This window comes from Plasmodium vivax, chromosome 11 (assembly GCF_000002415.2).
Source record: "Plasmodium vivax chromosome 11, whole genome shotgun sequence".
Classification (NCBI taxonomy): domain Eukaryota; phylum Apicomplexa; class Aconoidasida; order Haemosporida; family Plasmodiidae; genus Plasmodium; species Plasmodium vivax.
In genome coordinates, this window is record NC_009916.1 from 1,488,553 (window position 1) to 1,512,267 (window position 23,715).

The 23,715-nt window shown below is 51.5% G+C and overlaps 6 protein-coding genes across 6 annotated transcripts, besides 19 other annotated features; 3 read left to right on the forward strand and 3 right to left on the reverse strand.

The window, feature by feature from the left end:
- Window positions 1-943: 943 nt before the first annotated feature.
- Window positions 944-975: a microsatellite.
- Window positions 976-2,034: 1,059 nt separating this feature from the next.
- On the forward strand, window positions 2,035-5,049 carry PVX_113810 (adapter-related protein complex 3 beta 2 subunit, putative; the record flags this gene model as incomplete). The annotated part of the gene is made up of 1 exon (XM_001616101.1): window positions 2,035-5,049. The coding sequence occupies one exon, from the start codon at window positions 2,035-2,037 to the stop codon at window positions 5,047-5,049; it is 3,015 nt and encodes a 1,004-aa protein (XP_001616151.1).
- Window positions 2,110-2,147: a microsatellite.
- Window positions 2,523-2,555: a microsatellite.
- Window positions 4,775-4,846: a microsatellite.
- A 752-nt stretch (window positions 5,050-5,801) lies between the features above and the next one.
- On the reverse strand, window positions 5,802-6,968 carry PVX_113805 (50S ribosomal protein L18, putative; the record flags this gene model as incomplete). Its single annotated transcript, XM_001616100.1, has 2 exons — window positions 6,445-6,968; window positions 5,802-6,251 (listed from the first exon to the last, which is right to left on the reverse strand). Exons 1-2 carry the CDS (start codon window positions 6,640-6,642, stop codon window positions 5,802-5,804), a joined length of 648 nt encoding a protein of 215 aa, XP_001616150.1. The 5' UTR covers window positions 6,643-6,968.
- Window positions 6,248-6,278: a microsatellite.
- Window positions 6,828-6,860: a microsatellite.
- A 65-nt stretch (window positions 6,969-7,033) lies between the features above and the next one.
- Window positions 7,034-7,053: a microsatellite.
- A 1,146-nt stretch (window positions 7,054-8,199) lies between these two features.
- Window positions 8,200-8,225: a microsatellite.
- A 163-nt stretch (window positions 8,226-8,388) lies between these two features.
- On the forward strand, window positions 8,389-12,219 carry PVX_113800 (hypothetical protein, conserved; the record flags this gene model as incomplete). The annotated part of the gene is made up of 3 exons (XM_001616099.1): window positions 8,389-8,583; window positions 9,021-9,189; window positions 9,377-12,219. 3 exons carry the CDS (start codon window positions 8,389-8,391, stop codon window positions 12,217-12,219), a joined length of 3,207 nt encoding a protein of 1,068 aa, XP_001616149.1.
- Window positions 12,220-13,886: 1,667 nt separating this feature from the next.
- PVX_113795 (hypothetical protein, conserved) lies at window positions 13,887-15,419 on the reverse strand. The gene is made up of 4 exons (XM_001616098.1): window positions 15,011-15,419; window positions 14,773-14,828; window positions 14,501-14,564; window positions 13,887-14,320 (listed from the first exon to the last, which is right to left on the reverse strand). The coding sequence occupies exons 1-4, from the start codon at window positions 15,065-15,067 to the stop codon at window positions 14,267-14,269; spliced, it is 231 nt and encodes a 76-aa protein (XP_001616148.1). The 5' UTR covers window positions 15,068-15,419; the 3' UTR covers window positions 13,887-14,266.
- Window positions 15,078-15,117: a microsatellite.
- Window positions 15,159-15,233: a microsatellite.
- Window positions 15,253-15,289: a microsatellite.
- A 1,463-nt stretch (window positions 15,420-16,882) lies between the features above and the next one.
- PVX_113790 (hypothetical protein, conserved) lies at window positions 16,883-20,072 on the forward strand. The gene is made up of 6 exons (XM_001616097.1): window positions 16,883-17,483; window positions 17,703-17,798; window positions 17,943-18,052; window positions 18,262-18,312; window positions 19,196-19,229; window positions 19,678-20,072. Exons 1-6 carry the CDS (start codon window positions 17,452-17,454, stop codon window positions 19,718-19,720), a joined length of 366 nt encoding a protein of 121 aa, XP_001616147.1. The 5' UTR covers window positions 16,883-17,451; the 3' UTR covers window positions 19,721-20,072.
- Window positions 18,117-18,169: a microsatellite.
- Window positions 18,682-18,746: a microsatellite.
- Window positions 19,100-19,165: a microsatellite.
- Window positions 19,619-19,666: a microsatellite.
- Window positions 19,776-19,816: a microsatellite.
- A 996-nt stretch (window positions 20,073-21,068) lies between the features above and the next one.
- PVX_113785 (nucleolar GTP-binding protein 1, putative) lies at window positions 21,069-23,300 on the reverse strand (the record flags this gene model as incomplete). The annotated part of the gene is made up of 1 exon (XM_001616096.1): window positions 21,069-23,300. The coding sequence occupies one exon, from the start codon at window positions 23,298-23,300 to the stop codon at window positions 21,129-21,131; it is 2,172 nt and encodes a 723-aa protein (XP_001616146.1). The 3' UTR covers window positions 21,069-21,128.
- Window positions 21,459-21,529: a microsatellite.
- Window positions 21,851-21,892: a microsatellite.
- Window positions 21,953-21,984: a microsatellite.
- Window positions 23,301-23,715: the final 415 nt, after the last annotated feature.

Genomic DNA, 23,715 nt, shown 5'->3' on the forward strand with positions numbered 1-23,715 from the left:
AAAGAGGAAAAATGAGAAAAAAAAAGAGGAAAAATAAGAAAAAAAAAAAGAAGAAAAATGAGAAAAAAAAAGAAAAAAAATGAGAAAAAAAGAAACAAAAGAAAAAACACTGGTGGCGCAAGAACTTCCAGCGAGTGGCAGATCAAAAATCGGCGATTTGTTCTTCCGCCGCGGGGTGTAGGTTGTTTGGGGAGTTATCTCTTCCCTTAGTTCTTTTTCGTTTGCTTTTTCGTTCCTTTGTTTGTTCCTTTTGCTTGCTTGCTTTCTTTCTTGCTTTCTTTCTTGCTTGCTTTTTTTTTTTTTTTTTTCACGCCCCGCTGCGCCTACCCCTATGACGCGCCTTTGTGTAAATCTACGCTGATGGTGTAATTTCTATCGACAATTTTTTTGAGCGCTTCAACCAGTTCGCCACGCGATCGATCGAACGCGACATCTCTTTGCTGCCAGCAGCCGTGAAAATAGGAAAATGTTGCACAGGGGGGTTTATCCGCCAGCGGGTGCTATACTTTTGTGTTGTTCCAAGTGGGAAGAACTGAATTGACGGGAAAAAAAAAAAAAAAAAAAAAAAAATACACCGCTTGGGCTGCTTTTCCACAAAGGGGAAGTGGCCCTTTTTTTCACTCCGCGAGCAGCCAAGTGACGCCCCTTTTTTTTTATAAACTGTTCTTTTAATTCGCGAAAAATTTTGCCTTCGAAAAGGCGTGTCAGTTACACCGCAGGGGGGGAAAATAAAACAACCAGGGAAGGGAACAAACAAACGAAGCGATCCCCCCACCACCACGGTCGAACCGCCTTGTCGGTGGTCACCCGCCCCTCAGTGTTCCATTTTTCCCTAAGAAGGGAGGAGCGGCGACAAGCAACGCGGCATGCAGAAGTGACAAACAGGAGCGACACTAAGAAGCGACAGGCGGGGTAATTTCCCCCGCGATGTTCTGTTCTACCCTCCTTTGTTGTTCTTAACTTTGCCCCTTTTCTTCACCTTTTGTGTTTTGCGTGTGTGTGTTTTTTTTTTTTTTCCCCTCCAACAGTCCGCCGCATCCCAGGGCATGTTCCCCACTTCCTTGCGGTGTGTTTATATATCATCCCTCCCCACAGGTGGCCTTTTTCCTACGCCACTTCTTGCCAGCGGGAAGTCTTCCATTTTCGTTTCGCATGAGGTGTCCTCCAAGGAGCTCCCCCATCACAGGGGAGTTAAAAAAAAAAAAAAAAAAAAAAGATCACCTTGAAATGTTGTGATCACGCTGAACGGCGGTTAACCCGCTCAGGGGTGGTCGACGTGGGGGGGCGCACGGGATGGTCTTGGCCGCTTCCCTTTTGTGGCACCAAGGCGGAGTTGCATGCGGGGCGAACGGCCTGGAAATAAAAAAAAAAAAAAAATCCCACCCACAGTGGTAACGTTAATCATATTCGCAATCGCAATCGCAATCGCGGTAAGGCGGCCCAGCGAAGCGGGCCAGTAGGGCTCCTCAGCAAGTTGACCCGATGAGTTGCCCCAATGAGTTGCCCAAATGAGTTTCTCCACTAACCTGCCCGCGTGAGGCTGCCCCTGATGCAAACACCCCGCCCGGCGGTGACCCCCCAGAAGGGGCTAAAAAGAAGCTTCCCCCCGATGACGGCACGCACGGGACGGGCGCAGAGAGAAGTAATTAGCAATTTCTCCATTAAAACAAACAGAGCGAGTATAAAAAAAAAAAAAAAAGGGAAACCCTGTAGATGTTGCAGTGACCCTTTTTCTGTTTGGGTACCCCCCATTTGTGAAGCGCTTTTGAGGCATTTCGCCACACTATTATAGCGGCTTCACTGCTGGTGTGGAGCTCCCACGGTTGATTAGCGGTTCACCCATGGGGATGTGCGCCCGATAAGCGGTGCCCAACATAAGAGGTTCCCCTTCTAGATCTGCTTCTCTCTCCCCTTCTCTACCAATCCACGTAGACAAAGGGGGTTGCTCTTGACCCCGCGGGTGGCATCGCCTACGCCTGGCGCCCCCTTCACCTAGCAGCAGCAGCCAGGAGAAGGCGACCTCCCCCCCGAAGGATGGACTACATCAGCTTCAACATCAAAGTGCCGCTGCTCGAGAAGGCGGCGACGAACGTGAAGGAGATTATCTCCCACATCAGGCTCAACGATGGGATCTATTTCGACCGAACGAGGTACAAAAAGGAGGAAATTCTAAACGACCTCAGAAGCAACAATGATCAGAAAAAGATAGAAGCTGTTAAGCGACTGCTCATCGCGCACTTGATGAGGGAGGACGTCTCGGAATTCTACGTGGAGGTATCCAAAAATATGTCAAATGGGAACCGGACTCTGAAGAAGCTAATATATAATTACCTGTCTCTGCATGCTAATCGGAGTGACCACTTGAGCATGCTGACTGTTAACTCTTTTAAAAAGGATATCGCCAGTAGGGACTTTCAAATTCGTGCGTACGCCTTGAGGGCCATGTGCTCCAGTCGGTCGCTCGAGATGATTGGCGTCGTTACGGATTCGCTTAAGATAATGGCGAAGGATAGATCGTGGTACGTTAGAAAGACTGTCGCGGATGTTATCCCCTCGGTGTATAACGCAGACCCGGACCAGTTAGTTCTTTTGAGAAACGTCCTGCTGGACTTGATTGGCGATGGGGAGGTCCCCGTCGTGTCCGCCGCCGTGGCGTCCTTCTGCACTATGTGTGTGGAGGTGGTTCCCACTGGGAAAAAAACAGATCAGGTGGCGGCCAAGCCGGGGGGAGTAACAGGGGAGAAGCCAGATGAGGAGACGCCCCTGGATAGAAGCACCCCCGATGGGAGCAACCCGGCGAACCTGCTCCACTGGCTGTCCTTCCTCCACCCGCACTACTACAAGCTGTGCAGGTACCTCCTAATCATGCACCCCTTCCACCAGACCTACCTCATAGACTTGCTGCTGAAGTACTGCCGGGCGTTTTACCGAGACCCCCTTACGAATGAGAATGTAAATTTTAAGGAACTTCTTCACTTGTTCAGCTGCTCCGATGGAGAGGAGGAAGCGCCCCCCCCGCCAGTGACCCCCGCGGAGGGGAACCAATGGAGGAGCCCCTCCCCAGAAGATTACTACGGTTATGCGGATGGAGAGTTTGCGGATGAAGGGCTTGCGGAGGAGCTGAAGCACTGCGGAGTGGACATCGAGCTGTTCATCGAGAAACTGCTGCTGCTTCTCTCCTCCTGCAGCTACAACGTAGTCATACAGGCCATCTCGTCTCTCTACCACCTGACCAAATTCACCTTTAAGGATAACATGGTCCATGCCATTATCTCGTGTATTATGAAGAGCTCCATGGAGGGGAACGACCACACGTACGTCCTCTTTATTAGGAGCGTCCAATCGATCATAATATGTTTGAAGGAAGACTTCGCCGCGTACCTCTCCTTCTTCTACGTCAGCTCCGTAGACAGCACCGTCAAGAAGAACATCAAAATTGATATGCTTTACATACTAACTAATGAGGAAAACAGGCCAGTCGTTTTGGAGGAGCTCCTCCATGCCCTCTTCCAGCCCGGCAACGATAACCTCATCGTGAAGAAGCTGTTCAGGCACATCACCGCGGTGGCTGTAGCGGATGCCTCTTGTCTCCCCACAGTTATGCATCATATTATTTGTCTCCTTAACTGCACTCTGCAGTTGTATTCGTTTGAGGCCATTCTCTCGTTGAGGCAGTTACTGAGGCAGAGTGACTCTGAGAGGATCTCCGAAATTACATTTTTCCTAATTCGCATTTTTTTTTCTATCGGATCGACCGAAGTGCAAACCTCCGTGCTGTGGACCCTGGCCAAGTACCAAAATTTTGCGGACCATTTGCTCATTTTTGACTTGGCTCGCATGCTGGTGAAGCGCTTCGGGCAGATGGAGGCCGCGCTGAAGGTCCAGGCCCTCCACTTCCTGCTCAAGGTCTGGGCCTACCGGTGCGCCAGTTGGTTCCTCCGCGGGGGGGAGGCGGCGGGGCAGAAGCGGAGCGGTAAAGCGGCAGTGGAGACGCAAACCGGTGAAGCGCCATTGGAGAAGCGTATCTGGGAGAGACCCGCCGCTACCACGAGCGTCTACCAAGAGCAGCAGGGCAAGCTCGCGGAGAGATCGAACAGCCACGTGGATTACGTGGCGCCCCACTTGGAGGACTTCGCCCAGTACGAGCGGCTGTGCAAGCTGGCCCTCCTGCAGGGGGCCCGCCCTGAGGAGCGCTTCGACATCCGGGAGACGAGTAAATTCTACGCCAACGTCATGCTGAGGGTAAGGGAGCTGGGCGACAAGGGGGCTCTCAACTGGACCCTGTGGCAGAGGGACCTCTACAAGGAACCAGTCAACGAGTACACGCTTCCCCTGTGCTACTTGAAGCACGTTTTTCTAAACACCGGAAGGGGGGATCTTCCCGAAGCGTTTCATCTCAGTAGGGAGGAAATGCAGCATGTGCGGAATTCTCCCGTTGGGACGGCTCAGGGGGAAGAGCACGACGATTACGGAGAGTACCACTTCGGCTTGGACCCTAACCGCGACGATGGGGACGTCCAAATGGATCTGAAGAACCCACTTGTGTTGCAGCTCAATACTTTTTCGAGCATCCTCAACAGAAGACTCCCCTCCTACGTGGAGCTGCCCGACTTTGCGGACGAAGATCTGCCCAGAAGCGCCCACATGACAAACAGGAAAAAAGCCAAGCAGCCAAAGACGAGCATCTCCTCGAGGGATGTACAGATCAGCTACAAACCCCACTTGAGCAGTGATCGGGTTTTTTCCAACCTGGACGAGTTTTACAGGGAGGAGGGAAATCTCGTGGATGGGCAAACTGGCTGCACGCAAAACATGCGGCACCCCACCGGCGGGCTGCTTCCCAACAGGGGGACCAAAATTCAGGGCGAGGACGACGAGTCGGATGACGAGCAGAATGAAGCCCCCCCCAAAGTAGCCCACACTGCGGATACGTACCTAGCTGGGGAGTGCACCTCCGCCAACAGTTTTTCCAAAATGAACGAGCAGCAAATAAACGACATAGAAAAGTTCTTCTTCAGTGATGAGGAGGATTTCCAGGGGGCCGAATGAAAAGTCAACACAAGGGAGCGAGCAGGCACGGGGTGATGCGTTTGCGCGAGCGTTCGCTTTCATTCGCGTTCATTCGCTTCCATGTGAATGTTCGTAAAATGTGAAGCGGAGAAGTGTGAACAGGTCAGGTGGGAAGAAAACCATTTTGGCTAGTTTGTTCGCGTTTGCAACTTTATCGCCTGACCTGTTCATATTTTTTTTTTTTTGCACACATGTTCATACGGGAGAGGGAGAAGTGCTCCCCGAAGCAACACCCACTAAGCATCACAAATGAGTTAATGTGGAAGATTTACTTTTTTGCAGCACCATGTAGGTTGTGTGTGTGCGTTTTTTTTTTTTCTTCCTTCACGTGCATGGCTCGAAATAAAAGTCAGACGGGCCGATGAACGAGCAACTGCGGCTGCATCGTTCGGGGGGGGATTGAACCCTCTCGTTGGGTCACCACCGATGTATGGAGCCCTTTCCCCCAAGTTAACGCATCCAAATGGAAGCACCTACGTGGATTAAAACCTTCCACGGCTACCCCTTATTCACATTGCTATTTGGAAAAAAACATATGCACGATAAAAAGTACCAAAAAAGATATGTATTTATTTTGAAAAACAAAACGGCGCATCCTACGTCAGGGAAGCGGTGCATAGGGTAGAGGTGTGCCCGGTGTGCGACCAGCAAAGGGGTGTCTTCAAGCATAGTGGTCACTCCCAAGCATGGTGGCACTGCAAAGCGTTGCAGTAGTGGGTCCTCACCCCACTTCACAGCTGCAGGCCCACGGCGCGGGCCCCCTCAGCCAAGGCCTCCACCTTCCCGGCGTACTTGAACTTCCCCCTGTCAAATTTTACCTTGAAAATGCCTTTGTGTAGGGCCTTCCTGGCGATGTCCTTCCCAATTTCCCATCCAGATTTAATAGTCCTCCCATTATTCACAACCCTATTGGTTGTTTTATTTCTGTACGTGCCTAGCACACCCGATAAATTGGGGTCTCTCGAGCACGAAAAGCAGAGTATGTGCCTCCTGTAGTCGTCCACCACCGTCGCGTATATGTGATTGTTAGTGTTTTTAATTCTTAGCCTTGGCACTCTTTTGCCTTGAAGAATTTCCTCGTCGACGTCTACACGGGGGTTGTCCGGCGCGTCCCGCTTCTCTACCTCCTCCGCCTTCTCCGCCTCCTCCGCGTGCTGGCGGAGCAGCCTTTCCAGAGCGATCTTCGGGGGAGGAAAAAAAAAAAATAAAAAATAAAGCGTAAAGCGTATGGCAGTTACGCGGAAAGGTCACACCCTCTTCGTTGTGCCACGTTGAAGAACCCCCCCTGGTGAGTTACTAAAAACCTCAGTGGGATGTTGCACACACGTGGGTGGACTTCCATCCCCCCCGTTTTTTTTTTTTCCTTTTAATTACATTTTTTTTTTTCTTCTTTTTGTCCTTCAATTTGTTAGCCTTCCCCTTGGGGAGCTGTTCAGGCGCGGCTTTCTTTCTGTTGGGGGACGAGAACAACGAGAAGGGGTTCCTCGGGGAGGCCGCCCTGTTGGTTGCAAAGCTGTGCAGTACGTCGAGGTAAAGCAGAAGGAGGGGGACGAGCAGGGCGGCAGCGTTCATAGTAGGCGCGCCATTTAACTGTAAGCGGTGAGCGGTAGGCGGTTATGCGGTAAGCGGTTACCCGGTGAGCGGCTACGCGGCGGGCTGAATGGCTGAATGGCGCAATGCCGCTGGGGAGAAAAAACCCTTTTCGCAAAATGGCCTTCCGCGAGTGACAAACCTGTTGCGATGAAAATGGTCGCTCGGATTGGCGGGCGGCCAAATGAATTCGCGCGTCCCTCTGCCGGGGTAAGCACGCAGGTGAAGAAGTACATGGCGAAAAAGCACCTTTGCAATTGGCCCTTATGCACACGCGTTTATCCCCTGATGGGAACCGCTCCCCCCCCACACCTCCAAAAATGGGTCACCTGAAGGGGTGTTCCCTTGGGAGGTCCCATCTGTGTCATCACCTCTCCAATTCGCGGTTAACCTGCTGATGTGGAGGAGCCTACCAAGGGGGGTTGTGCACATCTCCCAGTAGGCACTCCTCCTCAGAGGGTAAGAAGCGGTGAGAAAAGGGAGGCACCTCCACAGGCACGCCTGTGTTAACACGCACGTGGGTTATCCAAGCGGCCAGCGGCCAACATTTGCTTCCCCAGTTGCTCATAAACCGAAGCGGTTTAAAAAAAAAAAGAAAGGAAGGGAAGAAGGGAGGGGGAACACCGCCATCTTAACACCCCTGTGAGGAAAGCACTTCCAGTGAACTTCCCCCCCGACACGCACGCTGTGAAAAGTGCGAACGGGGTGATAAATCCCAAAAGAGAAGGTTCCCCCTAAACAGTACACAGAGGCATTTTGGCATAATTATTTTTTTTTTTTTTTTTTTTTTTTTCTTTCAAATGTGCAGTCTGGCCAATGTTCAGGTGAAGAAGTTATCTGAGGGGTCACAAGGATAACGTTTCCATCTGTGTGCATACGCTGAGTCGTCCGTGAACTTAACCCACACCTTGTTGCTCGGTTTAACTGTCTACATGGGAATCACTGCAGTTGGGGGAGCATCCCCACGTGGGACAAATTTGTTCTCCCCTACGGCGATGGTGCCACCGACCCATGGGTGCACGTGGTTTACTCGCGGTTTACTTGCGTATTCACTGGTGTCCCCCCAGGGAAATGCCAACCGGCTGTTTATTCCCCTGTTAAGGTATTCAGTTTTAAAAAAAATAAAAAAATGCTGTCCGTTGGTGGCACAGCGTACGCGTCCCCAGGTGGAGTCAACAAGCAGGTGCACCCTCTATGCATAATTAAAAAAAAAAAAAAAAAAAAAAAAAAAAAAAAAATATTCACCTGACGTGTTCATATGCACGCACGTACCTCGTGCGGTTGTGCCTCTGGTGCAGCAGAGGAAAAACAGAATGAGGGTGAACGCGTTTCTCTTTGCAACATGCGCGATGGCCACCTGCGCGATGTGCATTAGACAACTCTGGCCTGCTAGCTCACCGGCGGAGGAATGATCCGCTAAAGGTGTAAAAACGGATGAAGTAGACAGATAAAGGGAAAGGTCCTCTTTCTTTTCTTTTTTTTTTTTTTTTTTTTTCCTACACTTGCCAAGGGCACCCCTAGTTTTTGCAACTTTAAGCTTTAGTGTTTTGTCTTTAGCTCTGTGTGCGCGTGGTTACATGTGAAGAGCAGCGGTGTTGACGCAGGAGTGGGCGGTCGGCTGACTTGGGGGTTGTTCTCTTCAGTTGGCCTCTTCCCCAGTGGACCCTCCCCTAGGACGCTCTTCCTACCTCCCACCCCCCACTCACTTCCCCCTCACTGCAATGCAAAATGGACGGCCCTGAGATGAAGGGACCCGCGCGGATCCTGGTCAACGACAAGGAGGTTAACCACGAGGGGGGCCTCCGCAAGGTGAAGAACTGGTTGAAGGGGCTAGCCAAAAATGTGCTCGCACAGGAGGACCCGGAGGACGCCTTTCCCTCCAACAACAAGGCTCTGCGGAACACCTTCTGGGTGTCTCAGCTGGTGAGTGCTCATCGATAATGCTCATGGGGCAAGCTCAGTGGGAGTATCCTCCCGTTGTGCCACGCGTTTACCCTTTGGCGAATTCGAAGCGCACGTGCAGTTGCATTGGCGCGATGGCTGACGTGATGGCCAACGCGATGGCTCGCTCTGTGGCCGACGCCGTGGCCACCGCGGCGACTCACGTGGGCACCCCCTTCTTCCCCCCCGCAGATGTGCACCCGGATCATCCTGCTGTGCTGCTTTTTCTCGTTCGTCGTGGCGTGGCGCCAGGTGAGCGCCCTCCCATGGGAAAGCGTCCCATGGGGAGGATTTCCAGAGAGGGAAAACGTCTATAGAGCGCAAACTTCTATATAGGGCAAACTTCTATGGAGGCAGATTTCTATAGAGTTACCCCCTTCACCTCTGCTGTTTCCCTTCCCCTCCGCTGCTCCCCCTAGAACGTGGCCCTGATCGGGGAGGACGGGCTGACCCCGGCGAAGGAGCACGTGGAGCAGGTGGTGCAAGAGCTGCGCGGCGAAGGCGTCTGGGCGAAGTTTCGGAGCTTCCACTCGCTGTTCTGGTTCCTCCCGGCGAGCGATTTGGTGCTCACGGCGTTGCCGGTCGCAGGTGGGTTGGAGGGAAGGCGGCGCGGAGAGGCGGCGTCCCTACGCAGGAGGAAGCCTCGTCCACCGCGCACCGCACATCGCACACCGAATCGTTTGGGCACGTCTTCCGTGTGCTCCACGTCTTTCACATTTTCCGCGCCTCTCTCCCTTGCTTCCACTCCAATCCCCCTTGCTTCCCCCCCCCGCAGGCATGCTGCTCTCCCTGGCGGCCCTGCTGCTGAACCGAATTAACCTCCTAACGGTGGTGCCAATCTACCTGGCGCTGCAGTCCATTTACAGCGTGGGGAACATTTGGTACGGCTACGCCTTCGAACTGGAGTTGCTAGAATTGGTCTTTTTGACTCTCCTCTTGGTGCCCCTCTGCGGGAACCACCTCAAGAGCAGGTATTCCACCACGCCCTTTGTGAGATACGTCTGGCGCTTCTTCATCTTCAAGGTGTTATTAGGGTCAAGCTTAATCCGTTTCAGGAACAGCCATTTGTGGGGTCACTTGGAGGGAAGATACTACCTATACGAGACGCAGCCGTTTCCGTCGATCGTGGGATACTTCCTGCATGGTAGTCAGACGATGAGCAAACTAGATAATCTGTTTTGCATCCTAACCGAGTGCGTCTTCTCCTTTTTTATTCTTTTCCCTGTGAGATCCTTTCGGCTGATAGGTGGGTCGTTGATATTGCTCTACTGCCTTTTGAACTTCCTCACCGGTAATTCCTACCTCTTCTACGTGTTGCTGTTGGCTCCGCTCATGTTTTGCTTTGACGATGAGGTGTTGCTTCCTTTTGTTTTGAAGGGGAGGAGGAATGAGGTGCTCTCTGTGGTGAGGGAGAAGGCCGCGCAGCTGGCTAGAAGCAGGGGGTACTTCCGAAGCTTTGACATCTTCTTCTGCACGGGATTGAGTGTGGACGAGGTGAACAAGATGAGGGACGCCTATTTTAGGATAGACGCGGGGGGGGGAGGCGGCCTCTTCAATGGAGGAAGCAACACACGGGGGGGGTCACCCCAAGCTGAGAGGGAGCACCTCCTCGGCAGGGGAACTCCCAGCCGCGAAACGAATTTCCACGCAGAGGAAGCAACCCCAATTGGGGGCATCAAAACGGACGTGCTCAACGCGCTCCACTGGGCATTCTCCAAAAAGGGGCCACAATATATATTAGAAAATTATAACATCTCGAGGGAGCTCATCATCCACGTGTTGTGCACCTGCATCATGACCTCCTATAACAGCTGTGTGCACATTGCGTATTCCACGCGGGGGTCCATTTTGCTCTTTTTTGTGTATCTCTCGTGTTTCCTCCTCTACATGGTTTATCTTTTTTTTTTCACAACAAGTGTTGTCTCTCGTTTGGCTAGCCAGCTGGGACTGCTCCTGAGCGTCGCCCTCATCTACACGAATGGCATCTTCGTTAGTGGCTTCTCCGACGCGTATGTCTCTGCCCTCTTCTCCCTTCACCTTTTTTTTTTACTCTCCCTGTCCCTTTTCTACGTGAAAAATGACCGGTTCGTTGTTAAATTTTTGTGCCAGTATTTCTACTTCATCCTGTTCGCCTCCTTCTTCTGCTTCTTCGTGCAAAACGTTTTGTCTCCGCTGCAGGTGATGAATGAGGAGTACGGCAGCTTCCAGCTGATGAGCGTTTACGGGTCCTTCGGGAGCATTAATCAAGTCAGGCGGGAGATCATCATCAGGGGGAGTCGCTCAACTGATGGGTCTTCTAGGACAAACTCCTTGGAAACACTCCCCATCGTGGGAACGCCCCCCCCCGGGTGGGACGACTACCAATTTAACTGCAAACCGGACAGCGTACAGAAGCCGCTGTGCAGCCAGTTTCGGCTCCTTTATGGCTTCCTCCCCGTGCTGTATGTAGACAGATTAGATTTGCAATTCAACCAGCTAAGTTACAGTGATGATGAGACCATCTTGCACACTCCATGGTTTAGGAAGTTCCTAAAGAAGCTCGCTGCCAATGATGAAGCTGTCCTATCGCTTCTGTATAGGACCCCCTCCTTTGTAACCCCCTCTGGGGGGAAGAACCCAGCGGAGTTCGCTCCCATCCATTTGACCGTCTCCAGTGACGTCTACACGTTTTCTACACAGGGGGAGAAGAACGCCTGGTGGGAGGTCCTCTCCTCCAGGGTCATCCTTGAGCAGCAGGGCCGCCTCTCCCCAAACAGGGGGGCTAACAAAATTGGGAAACACCCTGGGGGGGGCCGTCCAGGTGAACATAGCACCCTCCTGCATGTAGGCGGCCCTACCGTCATTCAGCATAGGAACAGGGCCGCATCCCGAGACGCATCACGAGACGCATCCCGAGGTGGCCACTATTTCTCCAAAGAGGGAGACCCTTCAGAGGGGGAGCTCGAAGAGGCAGGGGCGGCAAACGAGGCAAACGGGGCAGGAGCCACCGGGAGGGAGTCACTCCGCGGGAAGATCCGCACGCAGGAAAGGAACAGATACACTCAGAAGAAGAGGAAATTCTTTAGGCAAAAAAAACTGCAGGAGTTGAGAGCAGAGGGGGGGGAGAGGGACTCAGAGGAGGAGGCGCAGACGATGGAGGGGATTGCCAACACGGGAAGGGGAGGCGAAGGGGAGCCATATCATCAGTTGGAGGGCGCGGTAGACGTGGCGGGCGGCATGGCAACCGAGGCGCACGACGAAGAGACCGACGGGGAAAACCTCTTTTCCGCTGCGAAGAAGATGGAGGCTGCGCGGGAGGGGGCAACTGGAGAGGAAGCACAAAAAAGGGAAGACAAGATGGGGGGCGGGGGGATAGAGAAAGGAAGTCCCAATGGGGTTCTTCCCAGTGTGATACCTCCCAACGGGGTTCTCCCCAGTGTGATACCCCCCAACGGGGCACTCTCCCTCCACGGAGCGATCCAAAAGGAGATGGATGAGGCCATCCGAAACTCCTACAAGCAGTATGGGCTGCTCAACGACTTTTCCCAAAAAATTACAAAGCTGGGGTTTGTCAACCGGGACCAGGGGAGGAGTCGGTACGGCGAGATTAGGCAGTTGCTGGCCGGCCGTCGGGGGTGAGCAAATTGGCCCACTATTGCGTGAGGGCATGAGGGCATAAGCGCGTACGTGCACGTGCACACGTCTGCATGTTCATGTGTGTTATCCTACCTTGTGCGTGCTGCGGATCCCCCCGCGTGGCTGTTTTTTTTTTTTTTTTTTCCCACGACCGCAAGACCTCATAATCGCTGTACTACATCATCCCGCGTTCAAACCGTTGCACATTACCGCTGTGTGTGCGTGTGTGTCGAGGGGGCGCAGATGCTCACTCGCATACCCCCCTGGTTAATGGCAACTTCGTGGCAACTCCCCCCAAATACGAGGGAAGAACCTCACGGGGGGGATGTAACACAAATGTAGAATTAAAAAAAAGAAAAAAAAAACTTCATGGTGGTAACGACGGGGAGGCCATCACACCAGAGTGGCAACACGAAAAAGGGGCTCTCCAATCTGGGAACTTCTCCCCAGTGGGCTAACTTCTCCCCAGTGGGCTAACTTCTCCCCAGTGGGCTAACTTCTCCCCAGTGGGCTAACTTCTCCCCAGTGGGCTAACTTCCCCCCAGTGGGCGAACTCCCCTCAAGTGGGCGAGGTTCCCCCCCCCTGCTGCGACTTCAGGAGCTCCCTCTGCTTCCGCCGGTACTCATTGTTATAGGAGTGCACCCGGTTCTTCTCTCCGTCTACGTTGAGGTAGCAGAGGCTCAGGGCGGAGAGGCCCAGCGGGACGGACGTGCCTACGGGGGGAGGGGGGCAGACAGATGATGAGGGTGAGCAATTTAGTAAGCGGCAGAGTGTGCAGCAGTGGTGTGCATGTGCTAGGCGAACGAATGACCCTTTACCAGCATGCTAACCACAGAGGAGCTGGAGGAGCCACTCTCCTGCGGTACTGCTTACACAAAATTGCAAAAAAGAAAAAAAACGAAATGATCGCTTCTTTTCTTTTTTTTCTCACCCAGGATGATGAAGGCGAACCAGTTAATGATCTTCCTCATTTTTTTTTTTTTTTTTTTTCCCTTTACAGCTTGGTCAACCTCATTTGCTCATAACGCAGATGGTGAAATTGGCCTTTCGCCCTTTATACCTGTAGAGACACCTTTTGGAGCTTTATACGAAATTGCAAGTGGGGAGGGGGCTACTCTAGTTAGTATTATTCCCCCATACATTTGGGAACGCCCCGTTTTGTTCTTTCACATTCGAGGGTGGGTCATTTGAAAGAAAAAAAAAAAAAAAAAAGCGAGCAGGTGAACCGCTGAGCGGGTGAACATACTAACTGCCTTGCCGAAGCGACTGTAAACGGTGCGCTCCAAAAAAAGTAGCTGCTTCCCAAGAGGAGGGGGGCCTTTCCCCTATGTAGGCACATTCAACACGTGGAAGTTGGCCATCATCGGAATTGCTGTGCGAGGGAGGGCCAAACAGGCACGGGCACATGTCGCTTCATTTGTGTATGCACACAGGAAGAGGAGTACCTGCATCCCCGGGGTCATAACAAAAGCGTTTACATGTGGGGACTCCCCTCGCTCAAGTTGCGGCAAAGTTGCGGCAGAAAAGTAACCCCTTCGGTGAGGGGCATACCTGCCCAGCGATTCGCTGTTCCGCGATCAGTCCAGCCGCCTATCCGGCTAGCTATTTTTAATTTTGTTAACCGTTCGGTGAGTCATCACTTTTGGGCAGTAAACATGCACGTCGTCGTAACGGGCAGGCAAAAAAAATAAAAAAAAAAAAAAAATAGAAAAAGGAAAAGGGGGAAAGGGAGGAAAGAACGATGCACGGATGGACGGATGGAGGGAAGAATACGTACCCACACTGTGGTTATACTGCAGAGTTGGGGAGGCATCACCACAATCGGGGCCACACAACGTACGCCCTAAGAAGCGTTTACGTTTGAGTGGCACCTGTCATTTGGGAGAGGTACTTCAGTTGCCACGTGTGCAACTAACGTTTTGCATAAGTAAATGGGAAAAAAAAAAAATTATCTTTTGGCCACTTGGTGAAGACGCCAAAGTGGAACGGAACAAAAAAAAAAAAAGGAGGAAGAGACTATCTGGCCAAACCGCTCGACGTTTTTGTTCTTCACTTCGGATTGCTCGAGGTGTTGATTTTGGAGTACAGCAGCGAGTCCTTCGTCTGCAGGGGGGGAACAAAAAAAACAAAAAAAAGATAAAGCAAAACGGAGCAGAGCAAGACAAAATAAACATAATCACAATGACAGTGACAATCATAATAACTATCACTATGGTGCACACAAACGGGTAGGTAAACACATCGGAGTGACCACCCGCGCAAGTGCTCTCTTTCGCTCCTCACGTTGGCGATTTGGAAGGTGGCGTAGGTCCCCAGGATAAAGGCCGTGATGAGCGTCAGTACGATCCTGTCGTTGGGAAAGGCGGAAAAAAAAAAAATAAAATAAATAAGCACCGTGGAAAGGTGAGCAACAACGTATACACTTTGCGCTCGTGGGTTGGTTCGCCACTGACGGGCGGGGCCTCTCCCCTGGTGATAAGCAAACCGGTGGGCCGACCACAAAAAAAGAAAACGATGAACGGCCCACTCCGAAGCAGACAAAGCTGTGGGCTTACCACAAGGTCACATGGAACTGAACGTTCGTCTGGTTCTCATCGTACACTACGCCCGTCTGTTAAAAGGGAAAAAAAAAAAAAAAAAGGGAGGGAGGGGAAACAAAATGAAGGGGAGTTTCCCTACCATGTCGTAACTTCCTTTCATCACGACGTTTGCAATTCTGTCATATTCGCTATTCACGCGTTTGTTTCCCGCTCGGGAACATCACCAGCGCGACGCATCCCTTCGTGGCCTTACCTGTGCTGCCGCAAAGTACAGGCTGAGCACAGCGCTTAAGAGGGCAAAAAGCTTCATTTTCCACGGCCAGGCAAAATAAAAAAAACAATAACAAAGCGTGCTTGCTTCCCGCGCTGCGTACTCAGTGGGGTTGTGTAGCTACTCCTGCAGATGTTTGCATTCCAGTGTAGGCCGTGCGCCTTATAATGCTCTCTCTTTACCTCTCTCTGTGTTCCTTTTTGCTGCTCGTGTTTTTTATTTTTGCTTATCCGCAGGGCTGGCGAGGCTGCGCGTAACGCGTCAATTCGTCAATCCGTTAATCTGTTAATCAGTTTGTTTCACTTATTTTGACATATTTGCCACTTGTTTATGTTTTTTTTGAAGAGCATAATTTAGCTAGTTGTTCATACTTTTTTTTTTTTTAAACATTAACATATGTGCCACTTGTTCATATTTTTTTTTTTTACATGCACAATGTGGCCAGTTGTTCATATATTTTTTTTTTTTCCACGTGCGCATTTTGGCTAGTTCGTACATATATATATATATACATATGTACATTTTTTTTTTTTATTTTCCCCCTTTTAACCCCTTCGAACTGAACATACGGGGAAACACGAACTGGGAAAAAGAGTGCCCTCACCCGCTCGGCGCTGAGGAGCTGGGACAAACCAAATCGATCACTTCTCCAGCGGGTTTGTCTTCCGAGAGAGACATACAGGTCGCACGAAAGAGTGGCCCCTTTTGGTAGGCGCGACAATTTGTGGCCAAATTGAGTCAAAAATGTGGCTCCCCCTTGGTTGTGTGCAACGTGGAGGGGTCGCATCGATGGGAAGAAAAAATGGACACGTGGTCTCCCACTTTATTCAGCCTAATGGGGGAAAAGAAAAAACAAACGATCACCTTCCTGTATGACCACTTTCGCATTGGAAACCGTTCTGCCGCAACGTTTTGACGTCCCATCACCGTTGCCACTACGGGTAGGCCTTTACAATTGTAAAAGAAAAAAAAAAAAAAAAAAAAAGCGAAGACGAGAAAGGATGGGAACGCACCGCTGTACACTTTTCCCCCGTTCGAAAGGTCACCCGTAGGAGTAACAAAATGGATGTCTCAATGGAGGCACTGCGCGTATCAAACCGACATGATGGGGATCGTTTCATTCACTCTTCCTTTGGTGAGCTCCCCCCATTTGTCATGACCAGAGTGTACCCGCTTGACGGCTCAACAGGTGAGCATCAAGAGTTGTTAGAAGTTCTCCCCCATGTAGGCCGCCTCCACAATGGAGCGCATGGTGAAGGACGTTTTGTAGAGAGGGGGAAGAGCATGAAAGGGGAGGATCCTCCCTGACCACCGTCAGCAGTTTCCACTTCATTTGGAGATGGCCATAAAAAGGGGACTCACACAAGTTAAACCACCGAGGGGTGGTCCCCACAGCACTCCGGTAAAAAAAAAAAAAAAAAAAAAAAAACTCATTCGCCCCGCTTACCTTGTTCACTTCGTCCTTTTTGTGCTGACACGGGTGGTCCATGTGACGGGTGAGGGGTATGCACATGTTCCGTTTAGGCACCCCCCACAAGTCCGCTCATCCGCAAGTCAGCTCGTCTGCTTACTTTCCTATTAAGTAAACGCATACGTGGTAGGTGTGCCTCCCTACATTTGGGATGGCTACAAAGGTGATGGTCGTGCCGCCGCGAAGTTGCCATCTCGGGCATGTCAGCGGATCGACGTGTCGCGTCGACTCGACCCTGTGACGGGGCGGTGCGTCCCCATGAGGAATGGCGTGGCGGTCGCGAGGGTGACAAGCGTGTGTAGGTATAAGCGGCAAACCGTTGGGTGCCTTGTGATATCCATTTGGGGATGAATTGCATTAACCAAAGCCTACTTCTCCTGAAGAGCGAAAAAAAAAAAAAAAAAAGATGAGCTCACCTGCCCGTGTGTTATGGGCGACGTGGTTGAGCACACTTGAAGAGAAGCGCGGAAAAATACCTCCTCGGGGTGAGGAGTCCACTTGAGCATACGAACGGGGGATGTGCACATGTGACCGCCCCGTATGCGCGCCGAGGGAGGAGCGCGTAGTACGCGGCCTCTACAACGTTGCGGGTTAGAAAGGCGCCACATGGTGTCAGGGGCAGAGCACTGCTGACACTCCGGGGTTTGAAGAAAAAAAAATAAAGTAAAAAAAAAAAAAAGAAACACACCAAGTTGCACCAAACTGCGTCACCCTAAATTGCATCAAATTGAAGTGGCAAAGAAGCCAAACGGCAAAGAAGTCGAACGGCGAAAAACAATGCATCACATCAGTTGACGAATCGAGTGAACCATCGAAAAGGAACAAATCGTGAGCAGCATAAGTGTACACCCACAGCCCAAACGAGCGAACGCGCAGCTTCATCGCCCATTAAAGAGAAGGGCTCCCCTACCAACAGCGCCAGCGAAAGCTCGGCAAATGAACGACGCACAAAATGAAGTACTCAGCTTTTAAGAGCTCCATGAGGTAGGACCCATCTCTCGATGATGTGTTTACATGAAAAAAAAAAAAAAAGAAAAGGGGAGGCAGTTTGGCTGAAGCGGCTTCGCCAAATGGGTTCTTTACACCATTGTGTTGCGCCGCGGGGGCAGATGAAGGTGCTCGCCCACTTCCCTTCCGCTGCCGCTCTGCCGATGCCGCTGCACCCATTCCACTTCTTTCCCGTGTCACTTCCTCCCCCCGCAGGTTCGCCGCCAAATTTTGCGGCAACAACAACTACAAGCTCTACGTGAACAGCGTGCCCCAGTTTTCGACCTTCACCTACGGGAAGCACCTAAAAACGTGAGTCCCTCCGGAGAGCATCCGCAGGGTGAAGCTGGTTCGCAGCTGTACCCAGAATCGAGACGGTCACTTCGTCTACCCACTTCTCCGCTAACTTCGTCTACCCACTTCTCCACTCACTTCGTCTGCTCACCCCCACCGCAGCAACCCGCTGACGAACAGACTGGACGACTTGCTCAAGCGGAACTCCACGCTGATCAGCACCATCAGCATTAACGGACTGGACGACCTCATCACGCAGTCGTCGAAAATCGGTGAGTCCCTGCACGACGTGGTTAGGCAAGGCGGCCACTCGGCTATGCTCGTCACCGTGCTACGGAGGTACACCCCTTGGCGCGACTGCGACTGGCGGAGTGGGCGCACTCGTGTGTGTAAATGTATGAGTGTGCGTATATGTGTTAACGTGTGGATGCCTTGAAATTCTACCCTTTCACTCACCACATTGCTTCCCCCCCCCCCGTAGAATCCATTTCAATTGCAGACTGGCTGCTCAACCTAGTGGAAGAATATCAATGTATGATAAAATTACACCAGTATGGAGAAAAAAAAAAAGTTTGCCTGAACGTGCAGGCGAAAAGGCGACGAGTGTACACATGAGAGAGGGAGAGAGGGATAGAGAGAGTGAAAGATGGAGAGATGGAGAGAGAGGAGGAGCGTGCCCACGTGCGCTTCCACGTGCGCTTCCACACGCGCCCCCACCCGAGCGACCGCTTCACCTGCACGGTTATTCCCCCGTCCCGTCCGTGTTTTTTTCCCCTCCCTTCTTCAGCCCAAGATAGATGTATACATTTTATGAACACGTGCATGCGAAATGTGTTATGAGTTGCATGTTCTGTGAGGGGAGGGGCAACTTCTCCGCTTTATTTATTTTATTTTATTTTATTTTAATTTATATATTTTTTTTTTTATGCGTCTGTTTGGTGAAAACGTTGGCCCCGATTGTTTGCTTTATTTGGTGGCCCGCTGGCGGAGAGAGCATTTTTTTTCCCACGCGACCGTTTCGTAGCTGCCTTGTTGATGCTTCCCTGGCGCGTTCGCCCCGATCACGCAGGCAGCAAAGGTGAATTGGTGGCTAGTCAGGCAGCTATCCAAGCGCTAACCAAGCCGCGTACCCCCGTATGCATTTTCCCCTACATGGTGCTGCGCTCCTTGTGAGACATCTACGTACGTGGTGACACGCTTCACTGTGCTGTGCTGTTTTACGTTGCATCGAGAGATGTGAACCTCCAAGTGGAGTGAATTGCGTTGGCGGGGTAGGCGTGACAGGCGGGACGAGCACATCCGAGTTCGTACGCCACGTCGTTGCACCACCTGTGAGGTGGCACCAACTCCTTTGCCATGATTGCCTGCGCTGCTACACACCTCTCACCCCCCCCTTTTCAACCACCTCTTGGTAGTAATTCTATCACGTGTAAATATGACCACAATAAGGTTAGCACTTTTTAAGGCACGTCGGAATGAACCAACTGGGGGGTGTACCCCCGTTGGGCAGCGTCACTGCGGTGTGATGAGTGGGTGCGCTCCACCTGTGCCGTCTAACTTTGCCATCTATCTGTACCGCCTATCTGTGCCACCTATCTGTACCGCCTATCTGTGCCACCTATCTGTACCGCCTATCTGTGCCACCCACCTTTTCACCACCACCGTGCGTCTTTCCTTTCCTCCATTGTGCCATTTATTTTTGCCTATCGCCAGCACCCGTATGAGTGGTTGCACCTGTGGGTGCGCAACTTCTGGCACATGAACCGGGTGCCCCATCACGAGAGCCACCTCCCCCCAGTCACCCTATACGTATATAAGTCCATTTTTAACATATCATTTTTTTTTTTTTTTTTTTTCTTTTCCCCCCCATGATGTGTAAATGCGTGTGCCACTAAAGCAGTTGGTTTTCCATTAGGAGCATTAATGAGTTGCCAACATGACGTTTTTACATGAGCAGAGAGAATGCAGTGAAAAGTGTCCTCACAAGATTGTTCGCGCAAAATTGAAAAGGGAGAACAAGCTGCCAGAGTGTCACGTCCGTGTGAATGTTTCAGCCTCGCGTTAGCTTCGTACCAGCTATGTACCAGTTTCGTGCCAGCTATGTACCAGATTCATGCCAACTGTACACCACTCCACCCCAGCCTTACATGCAATTTTAACTTTGAGTGGCTAACCTCATTGCAGTTTTGTTTCCCCCCTTTTTGTGCCATGTCCTGGTGGGAGTAGCGCTGAGAGGGGTAGAGCGCCCACCAAAGCACGCGCGCATATATAAAGTATATATGTGTACATGTACACATATGTATGCACGCGCGTGTTTTTTTTTTCTTTTCCCCTCCGGCAGGCCACTTTTTACAAGAAATTTGGTTGTGACCGCGCCATAGCACATGCACATCACTGTGCCCGCCGCGCACACGTCTGCGCAGCCGTTCGGCAGTTTGCAGTTAGCAGACCTTTCGCATCATTTTTGCACCCTTTTCGCCTCATTTCGCCCCATTTCGTAACAAATTGCCTGTACACTCTGCACACACCCCGTGCGCGCTCCATTTCAACCCCTTCCTTTTTTTCTTTAAATAAAACTCGAACCGGACCGCCAAGCGAGGGCTCCAAAGCGGACTCGAAAACGGAGGGCCAACTGAGGACCTACGGAGGACCAACGGAGGACCCTCGTTTGGGGCCGCGAACACGTGCGAATTAAGACATACGACAATTGAGCCACGCAGTGGCATCGACCTGCTGGGAAGCGGCCGCCCGAAGAGACGGACGGACGCCCCCGCAGGTGGGCATAAAGTTGGCACAAAAGTTGGCATAAAAGTCACCATAAACGTCGGCGCACACGTCAGCGTATACGTCGGCATAAACCTCGGCGCACACGTCAGCGTATACGTCGGCATAAACCTCGGCGCACACGTCAGCGTATACGTCGGCATAAACCTCGGCGCACACGTCAGCGTATACGTCGGCATAAACCTCGGCGCACACGTCAGCGTATACGTCGGCATAAACCTCGGCGCACACGTCGGTGGCAACACCCCGCCGTCAACAGGCGCTGCAAGTTGGCCGAAAAAACGACGCCAATCTTTGCAGCAAATGGACGCGCAGGGGAACTTCAAAATGGCTAGCTGCCTGAACAGGCAATATTTTTTTTTTTTTTTTGGAAAATCCGCGAAATTTTCCAATTTGGCTGACCATTTTTGGCTAGCCAATTGTGGCATTTTTTGGCCAGCCAATTGTGGCATTTTTTTTCTATCCAATTGTGGCGTTTTTTTTCTATCAAACTGCGACATTTTTGTCCTTCCATTTGTGGCATTCTTCTTATGGGCCTTCCTTCCCCTTCGGGGCGCAGGGGGCTCATCGCCGGGAGGTCTTGCCGATGGACCTCTTGCCCGAAAACAAGTGCCGCGGCTTCTTCGCGGGGATGGAGCGGTCCGCCTCGCCCTTGGTTCCCTTCTCGATCTTCCTGTACGCAGCTTTGTTGAGCTTGAAGGCCTTTCTCCTCTGCAGCTCGGTCGACGTGCTCTGGAAAATCTTGGCCTTCTTGGTTGGGTCTCCGTACACGTTATCCTTAAGTTGTTTCTTCTTGCAAATGTCCTTTTTGACTTTCTGCGCGGGTAGGAGGCTTTTGGGGGATGCCTTCGACTCGCCATTATTCGTGGCCGCTCCGTTTAGTGTGCCCTTTCTCCTGGCCCGCTCGGTCATACTCCTGAGTACCTTCTCCTTGTCCAGTTTCAGGGCATCCAATTTTTTGCCCATCTCGTCAACTGTTTTGTTCTTCTTATGATAAAGGGGTTGCTTCTCCTCATTTAACTTGGCGCTGAGCTTCATTCCCTTCAGTCGGAGGGCCATGCGCTCCAAAATCCTTTTCGTTTTAAACCACATGGGGTCTATCTCTGCGTCTTGGTCGAACATTTCCTGCTCCTCCTTTTCCAATTCTAGCAACTTTTGCTCTATGTCCAAATCTACAAAATCGCTGATATTTTTTCCGTTATATATTTCTGGGATGACGTCATACTTGTGCTCCTCCTTGATGTCGTAGACGCTCCTGACGTCGACGGAGTAGACGCCCGCGCCTCCGCGCTCGTTTTGCAGGTCTATTTGCAGGACGCGGTCGTCCTTGCGGTTGCTCAGGTAGCTCTGCCTGGACTTGTTCTTCTTCCTCAGCTTCGCCTCGCGCATCGTGAGGGGCGCATTATCGGCATTAGCGGTATTAGCGGCGTGAGCGGCGGTTTGGTCAGCGTGGTCCGCGGCATGGTCCGCGTCAACCGTGTTCGCTTCGCCCTCCTTCGCTTCGCCCTCCTTCGCTTCGCCCTCCTTCGCTTCGCCCTCCTTCGCTACGCTCTCCTTCGCTGCGTTATCCCGCTTCTCTCGCCTCTCCCTGATGACGGACTCCGGGATGAAGGGCGCGCGGTCCCTGCTGAGCCTGCTCTGGCCCAACTTGGCGCTGAGCAAATTTTCGCGATCGAGCTGGAACTCGGCAGCGTGATCCGATTTGAGCAAATCACAAGCGACCACCTTGGCCTGCTCCACGCCAACCCCAGTGAGCGTACTGAAGGAACAGAACTTGACGGGGACCTTCGCGTCATCGATGATTTGTTTTATTAGCATCTTGTTCTCCACAGAGAGGCCATCCAAATTCGTTCTATCAATTTTGTTAAACCCAATTACGACTGACTTGTTCCGAAAGAGAGTCCTAATGGAGTGGAAAAGACTCACCTGTTCTTTAATGGACATCCCACACTCCTCACTAATGTCCACAATAAAAAGGATAACTCCATTGATGTGTGCAAGAGCAGTGATGGTGGTCATCTCTATGGTGTTCCTATTTTCTAGAGAGCGGTCTAGCAACCCTGGAGTGTCAACCACTTGGAATCTATTCATCTTAAAATCAAAGTGGCCTACATACAAATTGGTCGTCGTGAAGGAATACGGCTGCACCTCTACATTGGCTCGAGAGACCATGTTAATGAATGAGGATTTCCCCACATTGGGAGCACCTGCTAATAAAATCGTCTTCTTATGTGGGTTTATAGATGGGAGCCGGGTTAAGTTCTGCCTCACTTCTTCTAAGTATACCAAACTGGGTTGTAACTTCTTCACCATTTTGCACATACGCCCTAAGGCACTGATTTTAAGCATCTTGCATTTGTACAGAGAGGAGCTGAATTTTAAGAGCTTTATATAATCCTGGCAGATACGTTTCACTGACTTTACTGTGTAGCTGCATTGGCCCAGTGCCAATTTGTAGTGATCCCTATCGTAGAGTATGTTCGCCAAGTCCGCGTAGAACGGGTGGATGTCGTCCAGCTTGGGGAAGTCATTTATGGTGGTTTGCAACTTTTCTCGGAAGAGCTCCTGGCACATCTTCACCTTCCTCATATAGAAGTTCCTTATTCGCGTGATTTTGAACCCCTTGTGGATTTCCGTGGGCGTCTTCCTCTGCGTCCGGGATAGCACCACGTCCACCAGCTCCTTCGCGTTCACCACCGGCTTGATGTCTTTGAACCGGTACAGGCTCGACTCCATCTTGGGAAAAGCGGCGGAGAAACGGAGCGGTGGCGCGACGGAGCGAAGCCAAGCGAAGAGAAGAGAAGAGCAGTAACGAAGAGCAGTAACGAAGAGCAGTATCGCAGCTCAGCAATGCGGCGAGGAATTAAAAAGGGAAAAAAAAAAAAAAAAAAAGTCAAACGATGCGCCAGTCGGGCAAAGCTCCAACTGGAGAGGGGCTTCCTCCCTTTCGCGAGTTGCGAGCAAAGGCCACGGCTGTAAAGTCGTTTAACCGTTTGGTTAGCGGTTTGGCTAGCGGCTTGCTTCGCAGTTTGATTAACCGCTCGAGGGACCATCTGAAGCATGCGCCTCTTCTCTGCTTGCGTCAAAAGCGTAAAGGAAAAGGCGAAGTTTCCTTTCTCCACTGCGAAATGGGGAGAATTAAAAAAAAAAA

Coding starts and splice junctions, on each gene's coding strand:
- PVX_113795 (XM_001616098.1), bottom strand. CDS start 15,067: ATGAAGCTTTTTGCCCTCTTAAGCGCTGTGCTCAGCCTGTACTTTGCG. Junction 14,565..14,772: donor CAGTTCCATGTGACCTTGTG/GTAAGCCCACAG, acceptor TCCCAACGACAG/GATCGTACTGACGCTCATCA. Junction 14,321..14,500: donor CCACCTTCCAAATCGCCAAC/GTGAGGAGCGAA, acceptor CCCCCCCTGCAG/ACGAAGGACTCGCTGCTGTA.
- PVX_113790 (XM_001616097.1), top strand. CDS start 17,452: ATGAAGTACTCAGCTTTTAAGAGCTCCATGAG. Junction 17,484..17,702: donor GCTTTTAAGAGCTCCATGAG/GTAGGACCCATC, acceptor CTCCCCCCGCAG/GTTCGCCGCCAAATTTTGCG. Junction 17,799..17,942: donor TACGGGAAGCACCTAAAAAC/GTGAGTCCCTCC, acceptor CCCCCACCGCAG/CAACCCGCTGACGAACAGAC.